Below are 21182 nucleotides of genomic sequence, written 5' to 3'. Positions count from 1 at the left end.
ACAAAATGCAGTTCCCTAGAAACAGCAAATGGACAGTAAGTGCCTTTTCTGGTGATTGGATGCGTGCTTGCTTGAACTAAATCCATATAATGAACTATAATGTGCATTAGCATTATTTGCCTGCCAGGTGCGTAGCGCTGAGGAGGGTTTAGAACATAGACAATCATTACTTACAGGCACCAGTGCTGTCAGAGAAGTAGTTGTATATAAGCCATGTGATTTGAAAATGTGTCAACAACATACAAACTCTAAAATGAGACAGTCTTCAATTTATGCTAAGTGATCCCAAGCAATGCAAATTAGGTACTGTATGTCACCTATACCTTGGAAGTATATGAAAGGTACAGGCCCACACCACTTCTTGTTCCAGTGAATGATATGAAGGTATATGTAACATACAATGGTAATGACCGGTCTCTGTAGCATCATAGTCAACTTTTATTCTTAAAATAAGCTCCAGTTTACACCAACCCAAAAAATTGTCAAAGCCAATAGGTTTCACTGCTTAGACCTACTGGCTTTGCCAAAGTTTGTTCTAAAGTAGATGATAGGAACAGTTCTGATGATGATAAGGATATCCTTCCAGATTCTGGGTACACAGACCGAAAATGCTTGCCTTCTGGTCTTTTCTTTCCTACTTTTCCTTGTTTCTAGTCTGGATAGATCTTTGATTGATAGAGTGGCTGTATTCACTTAACCCCTTCGCTGCGGCGGCTATTCTGCCGCAGCGCTAAGGGGGCGGGGCCGCGCGGCGCGCCCATGCTGGTGACGGAACCGCTCCATCACCAGCCGCGGTTGCGCTGTGCTCATGACGGAACGGTTACGTCACGGCCCCGCCCGCTCAATGGAACGCTCAGCGCCGGCACGGAATCCGCGCCGTGCAGGCGTGCCGAGCAGGCCGTGACGGAATGGCTCCGTCATCAGCACAGCGAGACCGCGGCTGATGACGCAGTGGTTCCGTCACCAGCAGGGGAGGGGTTAAGCCAACTAACTTCTCCTCCGGATAACCTAATGTGTTGTTTATAAATACCTTGTAGGCGATGCAGTTCGTCTTGAAGATAGTCACACCTGGATAGGAAGTCACAGAGGATTAATATGTGTCAGGGGAATTTCTTAAGACTATGATAAGACAAGCCACATAACGTTGGATGTCTTTTAGGAGTGCTGATGCGGAGTCTGGTAGACGGATGCGTAAAGCACAGTCCCTACTAAGTTGGTTGCATGACGAATGCTTTCTGCGTTGCTCTGCAGTCAGATTTTAGTAGGAAGAGTTTTCATTTTTCAAAGGGAAGAGCCTGGACCATGCATTCTTGTATTCATTGAAGGGGAGATTAGTATTGAGAGTTAATCCCAATGAATATGCTTTGGGTCTCAGCTGGGAGATGAACCCATTGAGGGACATATCTACTAACCAGGTTTGAATCAATAGTAGTTTGGTACTTTTTGAGAACAGGCTCGGTTCTGTTCTCTTATATCTCTCTTGCAGGTTCCTGCTTTCTCACCTTTTGATGGTTTTTCTGCTTTTCTCTTCCTTCTTCTTTTCATTTTGTGTATTATTCTCATTCTTGCTCACTGGAAATGTCTGAGGAGTAAAAATAAGTACATGTCCTCCAAACTGGGAGCCTGTAGACCCCACCACCAACCACCAACTCAAATTAGGCACTGCAAGCACTGCTTAGCGTGATCCTCTGAGGTGCTCTTGAGTTATAGTTATGTGCCATCCACTGAGGAATCAATGGGTCTTTGATATTGTCATCAGTTAAATGTACTCCTAGGAGCTAAATGTAGATGCTGATAATGATGGGGTAGATGATGGATTCCTAGAGCACACTCCAGGAGATAGGGTTACATAGTTTCTGGGATTTTGAGGGCCCTCAGGATGAGTTGTTGGAGGATTTGTTTTATTATAGCATTGATATTGTGCTGAAAAACCCTAGGTGAGGTACAGAAATACTTCTCCAGATGAATATCATGCTACACATGAAAGGTATGAGGTTAGGAGAGTGTTGTCTTAATAATAATCCTATGTGGAAAGTGCTTCCATGACGTGCATGATGATCACCAAGGTGCGGGAACTGTGTTATGAAATACATAATGAAGGGGTGAATAAAATGTATGTGAGGGATAGATGCATAACTTCCTGTTTGAGATATGCTGGCAGCATTAGTTAGTTCTACAGGTTTCTGTAGAATGTGTCATTATTATTAGAGAGATTCCAGAACATTTTCTGTATAGGTCGCTGCATCAAGGTGGACCATTCTTCAATGTTATGAGGTTCAACATGTATGATGGGAAGGGATGAGTGTGTTAAAGATCTGCACAAATGGACTGTTGTACAGTCCTCCTTTGAGATCAGCATGGAAGGGAGGTAAGTGAAGGTCAAAGTATATAGCTAGTAGGGAACTGCAATGTAAGCCTAAGTCGTCCTCTGTCCTGCTTTGTTATGCAGAACTTTCTATGGTGTAACCACTTGGGGCCTGCCTGTCCAGTTACTGTGTACTGGTTAGTTGTATTGTTCTGCAGAATTAGTGTAACACTTGCTGTCCCTATGTGGGGTGCTGACGCACTGATCCACACAGATTGCATACTGGATGAGTTTTATTTTTTTGCGATTTGAATATGATATGATAAGTCTCACTGCCATCTTTAATATGTCCTTAACCCAAGCAACGTCCCTATTAAATGGAAAAAAGCCAAAGTCAAGCCAATTCTCAAAAAAATGTCAGCCGATCCCAAAGAGCCTAGCAATTATCGGCCCATCTCCCTACTCCCCTATTTTAGAAAACTACTTGACTCTCTTGTCTACAAACAGTTAACAATCTATTTGCAAAGCCCCAAGTTGTTGGGCCCTTCTCAGTCAGGCTTTAGGGTTGGTTACAGCACTGAAACTTCTCTAGTTGAGGTAGTCAACAATATAAGACTCGCTGAGGCCCAGGGGCGGCTGGTGGTAATGGGCAGAATGGGCGTCACCCTGTCCCTACCACTCTGAGGGGAGAGGCAAAAAGAGAATTTAGAAAACTGTCATGTCACGCAGTTGAAAAGAAACTACTACTTGCGGTTGCTGCTCTCATATTTTTTATGGGCAGCTGTTATGAATTTTGCAGGAGTCCTGCTCCTGCTGTGCATGTGCCTGCTGGGCGAGGTATTCTTCGACCTGCAGGCAAAAGCTACATCTGTGATATCAGGGCAGAGGGCGTGCCGATTTTCAATGACGTGAATAAGGTTTGACATTGGGTGCTTACACAATGGCCCTAGGAGGAGTTCACAGAACTCGATTCATTTTAATGGCAGGAGGGTGGGACGGCTAAGGAGAACAAGGGTATGGGTGGTAACAATTGAAACTCATCACGAGAGGGGGCGGGCTATAGGAGGGGTGCAGTTGGGTTCTCTCTTCATTCCTCGTGTGCTTTCACTTTTGGAAGCTGAGCCCGAGCGATTTCTCTGTGGACACCTCTCTCATTGACGCAACACAGGCCCAAAATAATAGAGGTTAGCACCAGGGCCGGACTGGCCATAGCGGGCACCGGCCGTTTCCCTGGTAGGCCGCTAGGGTAGGGGCCGGTTTTGGGCCCCTGGGGGGCCGTTTTTGTTACCGGGGTCGGCAATGTCAGCACCCGGTAACAAAAATCGGCCGAAACCGGCCGTCTCAAACTGCTCACCTGCACTCCCCCTGACCCCAGGGGGGGCCAGCTGAGCAGTTTGCCAGGGCCGGTTTCTGTTCTCAGTCCGGCCCTGGTTAGCACCTATGTTCGCTTTAGGCTGCGATTGCATGAGCCCAGTGTTATATCCTAACCCTGTCCTCCCCTGTGCCCTGTTCACCTCCCTGACGCGATAGCTCCCTTGTCACCTTTCCCCCTTCCCATTGGTTCCCCCAACGTTCTACTCCTCTCGTCATTCCATGCAACTGCCTAACTGTCACCAGAATGATTCTTCCTGACCACGCTGTGACCTGGTGTGGGGCTGTACATTCGGAATAAACTTACTGCTGATTTTCCTACTGCTTCTTGGTATATGCTTTCAACAAGTGGCGACGAGGTAAACCACAGCCCCTCACCACGGTTTTGATCTACTTTATTCAAAGGAGTTGAGCCTTACTGAAAAATGCCCTCCTACCTGATTTCTGTGTAATGCTCGACATTACATCCTTAGCGTGGTGTGAGCGTCCTTGGAGCTCTTCTGCGGCGACACCTGGATTCGAGGCGCCTGTCTGCTCAAATTTCAAGAGGATCGGCTTTCTCCTGACGTGAGTGACCCAAGGTGCCTGTCTGCTGAATTTACCCTTCGGTGAGCATAGCCCTGGCATCGGGTCAAGAGGTGCCTACTGAGTGACTCCGCGCTGCTGCTCCGAGGGTTGTTGCCGTGTCACGGTGAAGGTGAGAGCCTCTGCATGCTGTGCTGCGCCTGTATTTGATTTCCAGGGGAGGCGCTTGATGATCTCCAGTGCGCGCAAAGGCATTCCCCTTCGTGCATGTCTTAATCCTGAAGGAGGCATCTTCTTCCTCTCAAGCGCCCAGTGACTTCCTGTCAGCTGTTTTCGCGCCACACACACTCGCCCCTCAGCTTCGTTCTTCTGTGCTTGTTTCTTCACGTTCCACGTCACTGGAACGCAGCGTCTGGCGCCATCTTGTGGCGAAATCTTCGGATTTTTAAAACAACGTTGTTTCCAAACCAGGCACATACACGGTGATGTGCACACCCATGTAATTTAAACGAAATTGTATGTTCTCACGCAAACATCTTGTTAAAGGACAGTTTCAACTAAACTACATTGCTTAAAAAAAAAACCTGCACTGCCTAACAAATAAATCTTTCTGTGATAACTAAGCGGATTCCCCCCCGGCCTGTGTAATATTCCTGCCATACTGTAGCTTATATTTGGACAGTTAGACGGTCACTCTTAATTCAATTCTCTTTAAGTTCACTACTTAACCCTTTGGAGTCAAGTGTCAATTTACACCTGGAACAACTGCTACTTGGAATTTTGTTTGTGCTTTAAAACCAGAGACTTGTTTGTCTTCATTCTTAAGTCCATCAGCAATGTGTGCCCTTAGTTCATTGAATCTTGCGCAACCCCAAGCTTTCCTGCCTCTCAAAGGTGCTCCTAGTATGCCATGGAAGGAGTGGAGAGAGTATTTCACCAATTATATAGAAACTGTTGAAGATGAGGATTTCACTCCAGAAAAGAAAAAGAGAGTGTTGTTGTACTGCTTAGGTCCCGGGGGTGTCAAGACTTATAATAATATTGAAAAGAAAGTAAGAGAAGGAAATGATGTTTATCAGCATGCATTAGATGACTTGGATGCCCATTTTTCACCTATCGTTTGTGTTGCTGTTGATCGGTATAAATTTTCAAGAAGAAAACAGGGCAAAGATGAGAGCATTGATGATTATGTTGCGGCCTTGAACAACCTGGCTTTAACTTGTAGATTTGGTCAATTGCAAGAGGAATTTGTACGCGATCAAATCATCATGCATGCAAGTAACCCCAACATCCAAGACAAACTATGGGTCAATGGAGAATCGTCCTTAAAAGAAGTTGTTGCTCTAGTTAAAAAAGCCGAACTTACTGGCAGGTGTGCCAAAGCAGTTTTAGATGAGCCAATTGTAGTTAAAGCTATTCATTCTTCTAATGCAAACAAACTAAGACAAAGGGTCAGCAATAAGGAAGCTGCACACGAGTATCGTAAGAAAAGTGAACCTTACAAATCCAAGCACAAAAGTGAAAAAAGTCACGGCAGTAAATACAAAAATCCACCTGAACTCAAATGCTATCGGTGTGGTTCTCCTAACCATTTAGCAGATTCCACAAAGTGCCCTGCTAGATATCAGAAATGCTTGTCATGTGGCTTAACTGGTCACATCGCCAAGGCCTGCAATAGGGCATCCTTTAAGCAATACAGACAAGTCAGACACATTCAGGATGAAAGTGACTCTTCTGAAGAGAATTCTGAATACTCGGATTCTGATAGCATCAACTACGTGTTCTCCATAGAGTATGATGTATTAGAACTTACACCCACTAAAAAAAAGAAACCTATGTGCGATGTGAAATTGGGAGGGGTAACTGTAAACTTGATGGCTGATTCTGGCTCCCCTTTCACGATCATCAATGAGAATGTATGGAAACAATTGCTCACTGATAAAATTGGAACATCGCTAGAGAAGTCGAACATCATTGCCAGGAGTTACACAGGCAACAACATCGAATTTCTTGGAACACGTGAGCTAGAATTTGAGTTCAAGAACAGGAAAGCTTGTTGTAAACTCTTCATTGCAAAAAAAGGACCATCTGTACTTGGCTGGAGCGATCAAGCTGATCTGGGAATAATCCTTAACCCAAACAGCGCCGATCCTGTTTTGTCAGTTGATGAGTCTTGCAAGAATACCATTCATAAAGATTTTCCTGAAGTGTTTTCAGGAAAAGTTGGTCTCCTTAACAGTTTTGAACACAAAATAGAACTTAAAGACTCAGCTGTTCCATGTATTCACAAAGTAAGACACTTACCTGTGTCAGTAAGGAGTGATGTACAAACAGAGTTGAATAGACTGGTCAAAGAAGGAATAATTGAGGAGGTTGAATCCGCGGAGTGGGTTTCTCCCTTAGTTGTGGTCAAACGTCCCAATGGAAAAATTAGACTGTGCATTGACCTTAGGGATCTTAACAAAAACATTATCGTTGACCAGTATCCCCTACCTCGTATTTGTGAAATGTTTAATGCCACCAATGATATGTGTATTTTCTCCATAATAGATTTGAAATCCGCGTATCACCAGATACCCCTACACATGGACAGCAAGAAATACACCACATTTATCACCCCTTTTGGTTGTTACCGTTTTACTAGGGTACCGTTTGGGTTAGCCTCTGCTGCAGCGCTTTTTCAAAGGGTCATGACTTCCATCTTGGAGGGCGTTGCAGGCATCAGGTTCTTCCAGGACGATATTTTAGTAATGGGCGGCAATCAACAGGAACATGACACACGCTTAAGGCAAGTCTTTGACAAACTCAAAATGCATGGTCTTACAGTCGCACTAGATAAATGTAAAATATCTCAGGACAAAGTGGTTTACTTGGGGCACACCATTAGTCACGAGGGCATCAAACCAAAACAAGGCTTAGTGGATGCCATTCTTAATGCCCCCTGCCCATCTAGTAAAGAGGACATCAGAGCCTTTCTCGGTTTAACGGAGTATTACTCCAAATTCATAAGGAACTTTTCTGAGAAAATGTACAGCCTAAGACAACTACTGAAAAATAAAACAAAATTCGAATGGTCCCCAGAATGTCAGAACACCTTTGAAACGATCAAGAGAGAAATAGGTGAAGCACCATTCCTCAAAGGATTTGATCCCAAAGCAGAAATCTATGTCACAACCGACGCAAGCAACAAAGGTTTGGGTGCGGTGTTAGCACAGAAAGATAATTCAAACCAGGAATGGGTCGTAGCTTTTGCATCCAGATCACTCACTCCTGCTGAGGAGAAGTACTCCGTGATTGAACGTGAGATGCTAGCATGTTCATGGGCACTCAATCACTTCAGAGCATACATATGGGGATACAATATACATCTTCGCACAGACCACAAGCCATTGATCAAAATCTTATCTGCTTCTGGCTTACAAAATGCCTCACCACGACTAAGCAAAATGTCAATAAAATTATTGGACTACAACTACACAGCAGAATATTGGCCAGGTATCAAGAACAAAGTCGCTGATTTTCTCAGCAGATTACCCCTGCCACATAATGAGAACATAAGTACGTCTGAGGATGATGAAAGAGTGGCTCTACTCTTCAACACGAATTTTGAAGGGATCTCTACTGAAGAATGGGAGAATCACATGTCTCAAGATTCAACGTTAAAAGACGTATGCAAATTTGTCAACACCTCCTGGCCAGAGAAACGTCACCTTCAGGAAAACATTAAGGTGTATTGGGAAATAAGGAACGAAATCAGCTTGGAAAATAGAGTGTTGTACAGAATTGGAAAGGCCATAGCCCCCATCACTCTCAGAGACAAAATACTGAAACTTTGCCACATAGGTCACCTTGGCATAACAAAAACAAAGCAAAGAGTCAGAACCTTTTATTGGTGGCCCGGTATCGACAAACAAATTGAAATCCTCATAAGAAACTGTGTTGAATGCAGTGATTCAGACAAAACTCTCAAGACTTCCAAAGTGGCCCTTTCTCCACTTCACCCTCCCCAAATGACCTGGGAAAAATTAGGCCTGGATATTGCCGGACCAATTGAAGGACACGATGGAGGAATCAAGTACATCATAGTGGTCATTGATCACTTCTCCAAATGGCCGGAAATAGAAATTGTTTCTGAAATAGACAGTTCAACTATCATTTCCTTCCTAGATAAACTGTTCTTAAGTGAAGGTCTACCTAAATTTATTCTCACAGACAATGGTCCACAGTTTTGCTCAATGGCGTTCAAATCATTCCTTGAAAGGAACTGTATCACTCACCACACTACTTCCCTTTACCATCCAGAAGGTAATGGTCTTACAGAACGCTTCAACCGTGTCTTGAAGGGACACATACAATTGTCTAGGAATGCCAACCTTAACTGGGAAGAAGAAGTGTTCAAACTCATCTGGGCATTCAGAATTTCTCCTTGTACCAGCACCCGCAATGCACCCTTCGTGCTCATGAGAAGCAGACAACCTCTGAGCATTGACCTTGGTTGGATGCCTGTTTCTAAGCAACTTGAATGGTCGCCTGATGTCATCAGAAACAACATAATCAAGGCGCAAAAATATTACAAAGAGTGGTATGACTCTAAACATAATGCAAAAGAACACTCTTTCAAGGTAGGGGATCTTGTGAAAGTTCGTTTAGAAAAAAAGGTAAGGAAAGGAGAAAGCAGATTCACCTCTTCTCTTCGCATCAATGAACTCTTTAACAATGCTGCTAGGCTCAGTGATGGGAAGGTGTGGCACATGAGTAGATTGGCAAAATGCCATCTTGAAGGCATAGGTCCAAGTCAAATGCAACCTAAGGTGAATAACAAAGATTTGTGGGTTGATTACGATATGTCTAAGTCTGAACATAGTTGCATGCCCAACATCGAGTCTTCACATGTTCACCCACCTGTCTCTGACTTTGCTGATTGTCATTCATCAGACCGGTCTGTTGATGTCAGTCCTCACACTCCTCTACCATTGCGGGGTTGTCAGGGCGACTCACACTCCGACTCTGAAGTCATGTCTGACAGTCATAGCTTCAGTGGTAGGTCAGGCAGAACCAGTAATGATCCTCACTCTGACACCGATTGTGTTCCTGATCCTCACCTTGTCACGGGAAGGTTTGGTAGGACTATTCGCAAGCCTAAACGTTTTGAAGACTTTGTATATGATTAATGTTCACTGTTTTTCCTGCATGACTTCATGCCATGATTAATGTTCACTGTTTTCCCACATGACTACATGCTTCACTGCCTATTGTTTAATCCTTTAAAAAACTATCAAGAGAGGAAGATGTGTTATATCCTAACCCTGTCCTCCCCTGTGCCCTGTTCACCTCCCTGACGCGATAGCTCCCTTGTCACCTTTCCCCCTTCCCATTGGTTCCCCCAACGTTCTACTCCTCTCGTCATTCCATGCAACTGCCTAACTGTCACCAGAATGATTCTTCCTGACCACGCTGTGACCTGGTGTGGGGCTGTACATTCGGAATAAACTTACTGCTGATTTTCCTACTGCTTCTTGGTATATGCTTTCAACACCCAGCCCTGGCTACATTAGAGAGTTCAGCAGCTATTTATAGGCACAATGTTAAGTGATTTGCCCAGAATCTCATCACAGGATATACAGTCGGCGCCAAAACTCGAACAGCGGGTAGCGCTTTTTTTTCTCTCTCGAACCTCTGTTTCATCTCGTGCACAGCCTGTGTTTTTTTCCTTTTGGCAGTGCACATTGTATGCCTGAGTCTTGTAGTGTTGCTCACCCCCTGTCTATCTCTGCAGAGCACATCGCGCGGCATTGTGTAGCGTGGCAGCCAGTACCTGTCTCTCTTGTGCTGCACTTCCTATGCAGCACACGACCTGCGTCTGCCTCTTGCTGTAATCCTCTGTCTGTTTGTGTACTGTGTCTAGCTGGTGGTGTGTCTAGCTGTGGTGCTCGTCCTGTGTCTTTCCCTGCAGTGTACGTCCTGTGTCTGTCTCTTTCGATAGGGCACTCCTCTGTCTTGCTCTACTGTGAATGCAAGAGAGCTTGATTACACTGCATTAAATGAGTATAGGACATTGCTTAGCTAATTTTGCACACACGGTACAGTGAAGACGTCCCGTAAAGGTGACCTCGAGGTATTGATTTTCTCCACTGATGTAAGCACACTATTTTTGCCACTGCCCCATTAAGTTACCCTTCTCTTTTCACTTTTGTACATTGCGAGTTTCTATCAGAGAATGTTCGTGACGTCTATTCATACTGAAGTACACTTACTTCACAGTCTAGAGTGCAGTCAAATAGACAATAATTTAAGAACGTTAGTCTCTAAAGTCTAATTGTTGACAGGCAGGCAGAGGAGCTAGAGCGCAGCAGCTGATGTGAGCTGTTTGGATGCAAAATATGACTTGATTTACAGTAAAGTAGTGTTTTTTAAGGGTATCTGTTTTTCACTGTTTTTTTTATATCATCATGTAGAATGCTTCATTGAGCAACCCCTTTGCTCTGTCCATCCACTTCACCTTCATATCTGAGTAAAACCAAAGCACTCATGAGCAGATTCCACAACTTTGTTCCACATTTAGTTCCCGTTTTACATGGAAAATGTAGGTGAAAATCTGTTTTACAGATTCTATGACTTACAAGATCTTATCACAGGCAGAACATATTAGCTCATGCATTTGAATGGTGCCTTTCTTTATCCTTCTTTCCTTTTGATTACTCCAAAGTATTACCAGGGTCTACACCTCCTTTACATTCAGTCATCCACCCAATACCTCCCTATATGATGAATCTGTGCATCTTTTAGAGGCAAATTAATTTCTTGATAAATACAAGAATCTTCGTAAATTAAGGATAACCTTCTGCTGACTGAGTTACACACGCTGAGTTAAAGGTGAGGATGTGACAAGAAGGGAAAAGAGGTCATTTAACATAAATTACCTTCCCTGCTCATTACATAAGCAGCTACCTACCTATGTCATTATCATATGAAATCTCTTTATTGTTGTCATAACTGCACTTTCCCCTTTCTTTATAAACTTTCTTGCTTCCTCATATTTACTTCAAAATGCACCGTTTGCCCACTCTTTTTTTAAAATAAATTTTCATGGGGGTAGAAGCCGCTTAAAACCCTCTTATGGTGGTCGGGCTCACTTGCTATGCTTACCACTGAGCACTCATACAGAACTCTTACTCCCTACCACTTTCAAATGCCACCAGCCGCCACTGCCTAGGCTTATTGAAAATCCGCCATACTTGTCCTGTTAGACCTGTCAGCCGCCTTCAACACCATCTCTCACTGTATATTAGAACAACAACTGTGGGAGATGGGTATCAGAGGAACAGCCCTAAGCTGGCCCAGAAGCTATTTAAAAGAGCGAACTACCATAGTAAACTGGGCACCCTAGCTTCTCGTAGCCGGATGGTAGACAGGGGAGTCCCCCAGGGATCTATACTCAGTCCCATGCTTTTCAACCGTTATGTGGCAACCCTGTCCAAGGTGATTAGATCATATTGGTTTGACGTATTGTCATACGCTGATGACACCCAGCTACTAATCACCCTCGGTCCCAACCCTACTAATACCAGAATTAGATTTAAAAACTGTTTGACTCATATTAACCTCTGGATGCAAGCTAACCATCTACAACTCAATGACAGTAAGACCGAGATCATCTTATTTGGCATGGCTCATGAACACTGATCCAACGACTGGCGGCCCAATAGTCTTGGCCCCTGTCCTTCTCCTAAACCCATGGTACGCAATCTTGGAGTAAAAATCGATGACAAACTAGCCATGAAAGACCAGGTAAACCAAATAGTGAGCACCGGTTATGACCTAATGAGGAGCCTATGTAAGATCTTCCAATGGATCTCATTAGAGTCAAGAAACCCCCTTATCCAAGGCTTAATCATCAGTCGTCTTGACTATGGAAATGCTTTGATGGCCTCAAATTAAAGAAGAGCTTCTCACCAGGCTCCTAGCCTTACAGAACACAGCTTCCAGGCTGGTACTATACCTTCGACCTAGGTCCCCACCAGAACTCAGTCTGAAAACTCTTCATTGGCTCCCTATTAGAAAAAGGATCCGTTTTAGTGCCCCAACTGTACTGATCTCGGGATCCCTAATGCAGAATTTGCTGTCATAGGCAAGCATGGATCATGCGTGTGCCATTAAATACACCTGCCATATGGGGGGGGGGGAGGTCTGGTTGGACTGTGAAAGGGGACCAACACACTGCCCTCATAGTTGTGAAAGGCTACTGCCTTTGCCAGGAGTTACAATAATATTTAACAAAAAACGAATACCTGGTTTATGTATTTCACCGCTATTTATTTAGTGCAGGGAAGAAACAACGACCATAAGGTTCATATGTTCAGTGTGTGATATTTACATTTTTTTAAACACTTACTGAAAGTACACACTCATTTCTTGTCTGAGAACCAAAACAACTAACATCCACTAGAAAAATATTTTGGTCAAGTGAAATAGATTGATGATACAATGTGACAATTTTATACAATGTGACAATTTTAAACAAACAATATACAATATTCAAAAAAATATTCAAAAAATTACACCAGCAAGACATTTTCACAATAGAACTCCATTGACCTAACATTAGGCAATTATCACGGAGCTACTTTAGGACACATGGGCGCTTTTTCTTAGCCCCTGCCGGGTGCATAAACCATTGTACACCCTAATTTTGGCGCATAGGAATTAATAGATGCCCTATGTGGCAGATATACTGAAAGGGCTGACGCGTGTCTAATCCCTGCCTAGAATCACGGGATTATCATCAGGGCACTGTGTAACCTAGAAAGTGAAAATAAATTAACTAATTAAAATCTAGACCCAACTCCTCTTCTACATCTTCTTGCTTTTTCAAAAGTGAAAAAGTTCTGTACCTGACGTTCATGAAATCGCTTCAAAGATAATGGATATGGCTTTTAACTCATCCAGGCAGGATCTAAAACTGTCAAGGACATGCCTGTTCAGTTACAGGATACAATCTTATGTATGATTTTCAGTTAACTGTTTTAACTTTTAACATGGACACTTACGTTTTTAACAAGCAAATAGGAGGACGCCAAAGGAAAGCTGTTGCTTATGTCTCCTCCAGCTACTTCGTTCGTGTTTCACCGATTTGTTTTTTTTCCGATCTGCCATAACAAACAATGCACCCCCGGTTATATGAAAATGCTCTCTAATGCTGCATAAATAAAGTAATCAAAAAACATGTTCCAAAACCAAAGTCTGCACTGACTATTAGGTTTTCACGATCCTTTCAAGCGTTTTCAGAAGACTTGTAAGAGCCGCCATTTATTTCTACCAAGTGAGTGACACAAGAAAAGAAAATAAACAGATAGAAACCAGAAGTAAATCTCCCGTCCACGTGCAATGTTTTAACCTCCTCGCAACGGTTGCGAAATGCAGAGCTTGTTCCTAGATTCACTTACTTCGATTCCAAAACGGTTTTCAATTGCAATAGACCTCCATCGTGACAGCTTGGAGTCAGCCACCACACGAAACGCTACTGAAATGAGGCCGAAAGCCGGAAATTGGCATGCCTTCATTAGTGATGTATTGTGGGGCATGTAGTTTTTCAAAAAACGATGCATATCGCTCAATTTGTTATGTGAGATAGAAATCTGTCCTTGTCACGTCAGCTTTTCATTTTAAGGGGTTCCTAAAACCCACTGCACCGAGGACCTTGCCCAACGCTTCTGTAGCGTGATTTCACAAGCAGATATTAATTACATTTGTATGGGGTGCAAGATCTATTTCCAGAAGATCGAGGGGAAACTTTTTGTACTACCCTCAACACCTAATTAGACACCGGGCCGCATTTTTATTTTGCAGTCCCCCATTCAGTCAAAACTTGATGTACAATGTGTGTTAGAGTATTTAACCAAAATCGCTGTGGACATTCACAATCATAAATACATAAATGGCGTCCTCTCATTGGGAATTTATAAATTCCTCAATAATAGGACACTGCTCATAAGTGATTTCGGACATCTGTAACTTTACACAGGGGACCCAGAGATTCAAGTTGGAGGGCCTATGGCTACTCATGCAAACCCTCTGCTACACAGTTACATTTCATGATAAGATATCTTTCTATATTTTTCAACAGAACATCAATGTCTCCACCCCTCTGTGGAGTTTTTAATGCTGATAACACTGTCCAAACAAAGTCCTTTTCAGAGTGGAGTTTTTCAACAAAGTGAGGGACCATAGTTGCCGTAAGAATTCTTTGTTTAATTCTTGATTTGTGTTGAGTCATTCTGAGGTGGACTTGCTGCGTGGTTTTGCCGATATATCATTTAGGGCATGGGCATGTGATGGCATATATCACGTTCCGCGTTTTACAATTTGTGAATTCAGTGTGTTTCCATCTCACCTTATTGAGCACAAACTCTGAGCCCTCCATGGCCATGGTGTTGCTACAGGAAGAACATGAACCACACTTATGGTGGCCCACTACTGGTGCTAAATTCCATAGTGCTCGTAGGTCTGGCTGTACTCTGTTCTTACGCAGATCGGCACAAATGCTTTGTTGGCCAAACTTTGATGCGTTTTAGTGCAAAAAGTGGTTTTCCCAACGGACATGATAGATTTGTGAGCAAATGGCAATTACTCAAAATGATCTTTTTAAATTTATTGGTGTGTGGGCCAAAGGTTGACACACATACAAGTTGTTCAGATGGCTTCTTGATTTTTTAGTCAGCAACTCCTCTCTGGGCGTGTACCAAGCCCGCTTCGTTGAATGTTTAAGGATCTTCTTTGGGTAGCCTCTCTTCTGGAGTTGCTCGCATAGTATGTCTGCTTGGATCACAAAGTCTTCCTTCCGTGCACAATTGTGTCGTATTCTCAACAATTGGCTGTATGGTAAATTGTCTTTCAGACTCCGGGGGTGATAGCTCGTGTAGTGTAAGGTAGAATTTTTGTCCATACCTGGTTTGCTAAGGATGAAATCCCCATCGGATTCTATATTTACGAGGAGTTAAACAGCACGAGTTGCGTAGTGATGAGTAGAAGTTAACAAGACTTCTTCAACCGGTGTCACTGGAGTGATGCCTACAGGCTCACTCATTAAAAGTTTAGGCATATAAAGGACAGCAGGTGAAAAGGTTAAAGGCATCCCAACAATTCCACATTTCCGATTCAGTCTTTCGGACACTTGCAGGGAGTATTTCTCAACAGTTGAGATTCTTCCTTTGGAATTATCCTTTCATAGAACTTCTGGCTCGGGACCTGTGTCTTGCTCGTTCTTTTCTCCTTCCTGATTTAAGGGGGAGTGTAGTACATTCCTAACTTCACTAATGTAGTCTACGGCTTCACTCCACTATCATATAGGTTGCCAAAGGAGATTTAACCCCATTCTGTGCTTTTCCTCCTAGTTGTGACCCTCTGAAGGAGACACCCGTCACCTTTTGACATGTGTCTAGACCTTGACCGAAAAGCATCTTTGGTCTCCTCAGGTTTGTCAGGGGTATGGAAGCTATGTTTGCTGTAAGTGAAATCCCAATCATTAGGCTCTGCCCACCTGGAAGCAATCTGAAAGTGACATGCCTTTTGCAGAACCATTTTTCCTTTTGCATTATATATTCACACAACATACATACTTGCCTACTTTAACTTATGTCTATAATTACCACGTGTTATCACAGTCATGTAGTTTACTAGCAATGTCAATGTGAGTTAGGAGCATCCACACAGTGGAGCTTATTGTATTCTCCCTAGAAGAACGAAAGGTTGAGTTTGTAGCAAAAGATAGAAAACGGAACTTCTCTTACTGGACCTCACTTAATACCAACTGGAGCATTACAAACCGAGGTATCTTACAGGTATATATCTGCTGGCCAAGTGTAACCACTGGTGTGCAGTCTATGTGGGTTAATGCAACTGCTGCGGAATGAAGGCTCTTGATGATCTCTGTGCATGAAGCTCCTCCTGGTATAATGCTTCCAATAAATTGCTCAGGCGGTAATGTGCTTGCTAAGGAGATCTGCGAGTAATCTACTGAGAGCAACGTTTAATAATCCTAAAAGATCTGGGAAGGTTAGATAGACTGCTTGCTGCAAAACACTGCATGCAACCTGCCAATAACCTTTTGATCCAGAATAAGAATGCATAGTCGGCTGAAGCAAAGAAGGCAGGCAGTGGAGGAGGTAGTAGTAACCAGAAAGAGTAAGGAGGGGGACAAGCTGGAGAACACCAGAAAGCCCATTGTGAGGGCTATTATTTCATCAAAGGAAACGTTTATGGACCAAAAGCAGTTTGAGGGTAGAAGAGAATGGACATGATAGGGAAGGAAATCATGAATTACCACATACACTGCCTGTATCCATCACTAATGCCTGGGTGTTCCCATCCCCCAGAGACCAGACAGACAGCAGCTCTTAGAAAGATCATAGTTGCGCCAGGTAGAAATGTGGGTTACTTTTTTTACTAACCAATTTTGAAATGGGAGCCTTTTGCTATAGTGCCTGGGTCTGTTATCTGTCCTAGTCCGTCCCTGTTTATAACACATAACCATTTGCCTAACAGAGCAGCGCAGTGTCTCAAGTTTCTACTTTATGAGAAAAATGATGTCTAACGATATTTACGCGAGCATTTTTATAACCACTGTAATCAAAAGTGTATGCCGTATAGGCAATCAGCAATGAAAGGTGCATAACATATCACATTCCACCGATGGTCATTTGTACCACCAGATGACCGCAACTACCAATGACCGGATCCTGACCCTCCCCTTGAAACAGGGATGTTAATAACACTTTTGCAACCATAGAGGTTCTGGCCGTCTAGTTAATTTCCAGCATTCATAACTTTCATCTGCGACTGCAAATGAAGGCAGAGGTTGAACCTATGGACTTCAGTTGTGCTCAATTTTTGTGCACTCAAGTGAAACTTGAATACTGAAACGTATGTATGTACATTGTTCTGAGAAGCTGACAGAAAGACACGAGAAGATGAGGTCAGGCTTTGAATTTAAATATATAAATAGAGTAAATACACCATGAGAAAAAATGTATAGGAAAGATTCTGTTGCAATATATATTTTATGAGGATTTTATACACGAATAAGGAAGCTTCTTTTTTAAGAAAACGTGCCGCAGAACATAATCGACTATACAATATATTCATTAAAGAGACTTTTTAAGAACATTACCTCCAACCAAGAAACAACAGTAGGCCCATCCCACTGAGCGAATGGCATGCCTCTCCTCCGAGCCTCTTCTAAAAGTACGTGCCTGCAACATAAAGAAAAGCATTAGAACATTTCCACAAAACAAGTTCTGTACTTTTTTTATGGAATGCATCACTACTTCCAGGCCACTTCAATCATTGTTCAAATACTTTAGCACACTCATTGAACTGATGTTTATGATATGACAATTTGTGGTTTAAAGTTGGGTTCTACTGCATACTGGTTGTGCACACTGAGACAAGAATATTTAGGCCAGCTAGATCGTACATGGAAAGGAAATCAGTGAACGCCAGGGCTTCTTAATAAACTGACCCACTTTCTACAGGTCTGACGTTAGCCAAGACTATATCCTTTTGCTTTCAGTCAGCCCTCTTTATCCATTAGTCTGTTATTTTGTTATTCACATTCCCCCGCCGCCCCTTCGACAGCGTGCAGCATTGGCAGTAGGTGAGCCCACTTTAGCCACTGGATAACTTCACTGTGAGTAACGGTATTAATACCTTTCACAAGGACCACATCCACACACGGATTGACCCTAGTTCCCTTAAGAGTCAAAGGTTACTATGCCTCTCACTTTATCGATATTATTTCTAAAACAGCCAACTAGCCAATTATCAGTCTTTTCCTGACATCTGCCTCAGTGTTTCATGTTGAAAACCCCTCTTTGGATGCCATGAAGCCAGAGAACTCTCACCCTATCTCCCCTCTACCTTTCCTGGCCAAGGTAATGGAGAAATATGTCTGTAGTATTCAGACAAAGTTTTTGCAAGAACACAGGCCTGCAAACAGCACAGATCAGCCCTTATTAGCTGGTACAGCTTTACTGCTACCTTAGCGCGGGGACACACTGGCCTCGGTGTAACCAGGCGCTTTACAAATGTAACTATTATAACAGCTAATCTCCATAGCTCAATGGATGAAGGCATGTCTTCGGCCCTGATCCTGCTCAACTTGAGCGCTGCATTCAACTCGGTCTCACATAAAATACTATTACAGTGCTTACATGACATAGGTGTATGTGGGCCAGAGTATTCCTAGTTCTTCTCCTGTTTGAGCAAGCGCACAATGTGGTTATCTCTCCTCCCTTTGCATCCCACCAGCAATCTCTACAACATGATTCCCCCAGGGCTCTTCTTAGAGCCGTACCTTATTTAATATTTATCTAACTACTCGCACAGGTTGCAAAATCATTTGGGTTTGCGCTGGTATCATATTCGGACGATACCCAGTTCATTCTTTCTCTTTCCAAGAATGCAATGACATGGGCAGTTTTTAAGAAGGAATGCTTGCAGTTGCTAAGTTGATGAACAACAATTGCTTGAATTACATGCCAACAAGACCGAGATTCTTCTGTTGGATACACACCCCCACACCTGGGGTGACCCCTGAAAGCAGAGATTGCTGGTGCGATGCAAAGGAAAGAGAGATAACCTGGAAGGTGCGCTTGGTCAAAAAGGCAGTGGAACTAGGACAACTGCGGCCCACGTACACCTATGTCATGTACGCACTGTAGTAATATTTTATGTGAGAATCTGTTGACTGGAGCACTCAAGTTGAGCAGGATCAGGACCCAAGACCGGGCTTCATCTACTGAGCTATGAGATTAGCTGTTACAGCTAATAGGGCAGATTCTGTGCTGTGTGCAGGCCTAAAGCAGATTTGGGACATTTCCAAAATGTGTTCTTCTAATAACTTTGTCTGAATAATATTGACATATTTCTCTGTTACCTTGGCCAGGAAAGGTAGAAGGGAGATAAGGGTGATAGTTCTTTGGCTTCATGGAATCAAAAGAGGGTTTTTCAGCAGGGGAAATAATGACATTGGATTGTTTGTTTCCATGGAACAGGCACTGATGCAGATGACAGGACGAGGTCTATAATTGGTCCCACACCCAAGCCAAACCCAGTTATTAAAAACCTCAGAATATGGATAGACAACGCCCTGACCTTCGAAGTCCAAGCCAAAGCTTTGATGGGCACCTGTTTTGGGCTCCTGAGATGCCTTTCAACCGCTGCACCAGGCACACCATGATTCAAGCTTTAATTTTGTCCAGAATTGACTATTGTAATGTCCTTTATCTAGGAGCAAACAGCGTTGTCACAAGGATATTTGAGATAACCCAAATGCTTTGGCTAGGCTGCTCTTCTCACTACCAAAATTCTGTTCGGCCTCAGGGCTTCTCCAGAAGCTACACAGGCTTCCTGTGGACAAGCCAATACACTTTAAGACCTTGTGTATCGCTCACAAGACCCTGCACTCCCAGGGGCTCCTTATCCTCGACAATCTCATATCACCCTCTCTACCGTCACAATCTCTCCGATCGGCCAACCTCAACCTGGCCTCTGTTCTCCGTGTAAAGAGATCAAGAGCGGCAGGCTGTTCCTTCTGAGTCTTGGACTTGTCCTTATAGAACAAACGCCCTCTCTCCCTCAGGAAGATCTAGAACCATCTGCACTTTTAGAAATCCCTGAAGACCTGGATCTTCCCCAGTTAGCTTCCTCTCCACCGGTCTTTCTCTCTACTGAAAGTCTTTGGGGCATATTATCAAGCCTGGGCTATAAAATTATCACCGCTTTGTCGGCAGGAAACTGCCGATAAAGTGGTGATAATGGGCTTGATAATATGCCCTATGGAATTCCAATCGAAGCTCATGTTAAATGTGAAGGACATCTAACATGAGCTTCGATTGGAATTCCATAGAGCATATTATCAAGCCCATTATCGCAACTTTATCAGCAGTTTCCTGCCGATAAAGCGGTGATAATTTTCTTGCCCAGGCTTGATAATATGCCCCTCGGTTCCTTTGTTTTTGGGTTCAGTTCCAGGAAGCCTCGTTGCTGGGGCTGCGGCAAAGCTATCCTAGCTCTCATAACATAACATCACAGATGTTCCTTTTCTTTCTTTTGGATAGTAATGAGAAATGAAGGGGAGGCTGGTTCTACTTTTTGCTAGGAGGAAGAGCTGCCAATATCTCTAACTACTAAGAAGGGCATATTTAAGCTTAATGTGGTTAGTAAGATGTGTAGTAGATAAGTATCTGCCTGGAACGGATGTGTGGTCTCCAGCGAAACCTAGCTATCCATATTATTTTTTACAGGCACACATTGCCAAAGGAGTTAATTAATGACTCTTTTAGAAATGTGTGAGGTTTGATGCATCAGTAGAGTGATGCATCTATTATGCCGTTTTAATTCCGCAAACTCGATAAAGTAGATTCTTCTGCTTTTCAGTGCCAAAATACTCCAGAGACCTCTCCAACAAAAACAAGGATGATTAGATTAATGTCAATAAATATTTACATTATTTGGCTATTAATTATGTTTTCATAGCCTTGTTTTGTATGAAGTCAATTCAGTGTGTGACCTTATGAATTACATGTTATCATAGGTGGTGCAGATTTTTTGAGGCACTACTGTTTCTGGTATTTGTGCAAGATAAAACCTAGTGATGGACAAATAAAGGTTAACTCATTTCTGCTCTAAAAGCCCACATAGAGCAAAGGCTCGGCAAAATAAATGTGACCTCTGGTTCATAATGAATACCTTCATCCCTAAGGTATGGTTAAAAATAAGCAATTCGCACATATAATATCACTGACTTTTCTTCCATTTCAGTTATGCAGGATCAAGCAGGAGTGCACACACTGCAGACAAGGTTGAGGCTTTTAAAGTGTTTCTATATTGTTGCCTAAAGTCCAACATGGTCACTTTGAGACCGCTGCCCTCATTGGTTAGACAGTTAATCATTGCCATCCCTTTGGGTATGACATTTTTAGTG

At 43.1% G+C, this 21182-nt stretch overlaps 1 protein-coding gene across 1 annotated transcript in view; it reads right to left on the bottom strand.

Moving 5' to 3' along the window:
- PPFIA4 (PPFI scaffold protein A4) overlaps positions 1 to 21182 on the bottom strand; it is a 2319747-nt gene that overhangs the window by 1152745 nt on the left and 1145820 nt on the right. Inside the window, exon 19 of the mRNA XM_086923084.1 lies at positions 17367 to 17448. Within this exon, the coding sequence (XP_086779210.1) occupies positions 17367 to 17448 (82 nt within the window). The remainder of the gene's footprint in view (positions 1 to 17366; positions 17449 to 21182) is intronic.

Source organism: Lissotriton vulgaris, chromosome 5, assembly GCF_964263255.1.
Source record: "Lissotriton vulgaris chromosome 5, aLisVul1.2, whole genome shotgun sequence".
Lineage (NCBI taxonomy): Eukaryota > Metazoa > Chordata > Amphibia > Caudata > Salamandridae > Lissotriton > Lissotriton vulgaris.
This window is presented reverse-complemented; position numbering and strand designations above follow the sequence as displayed.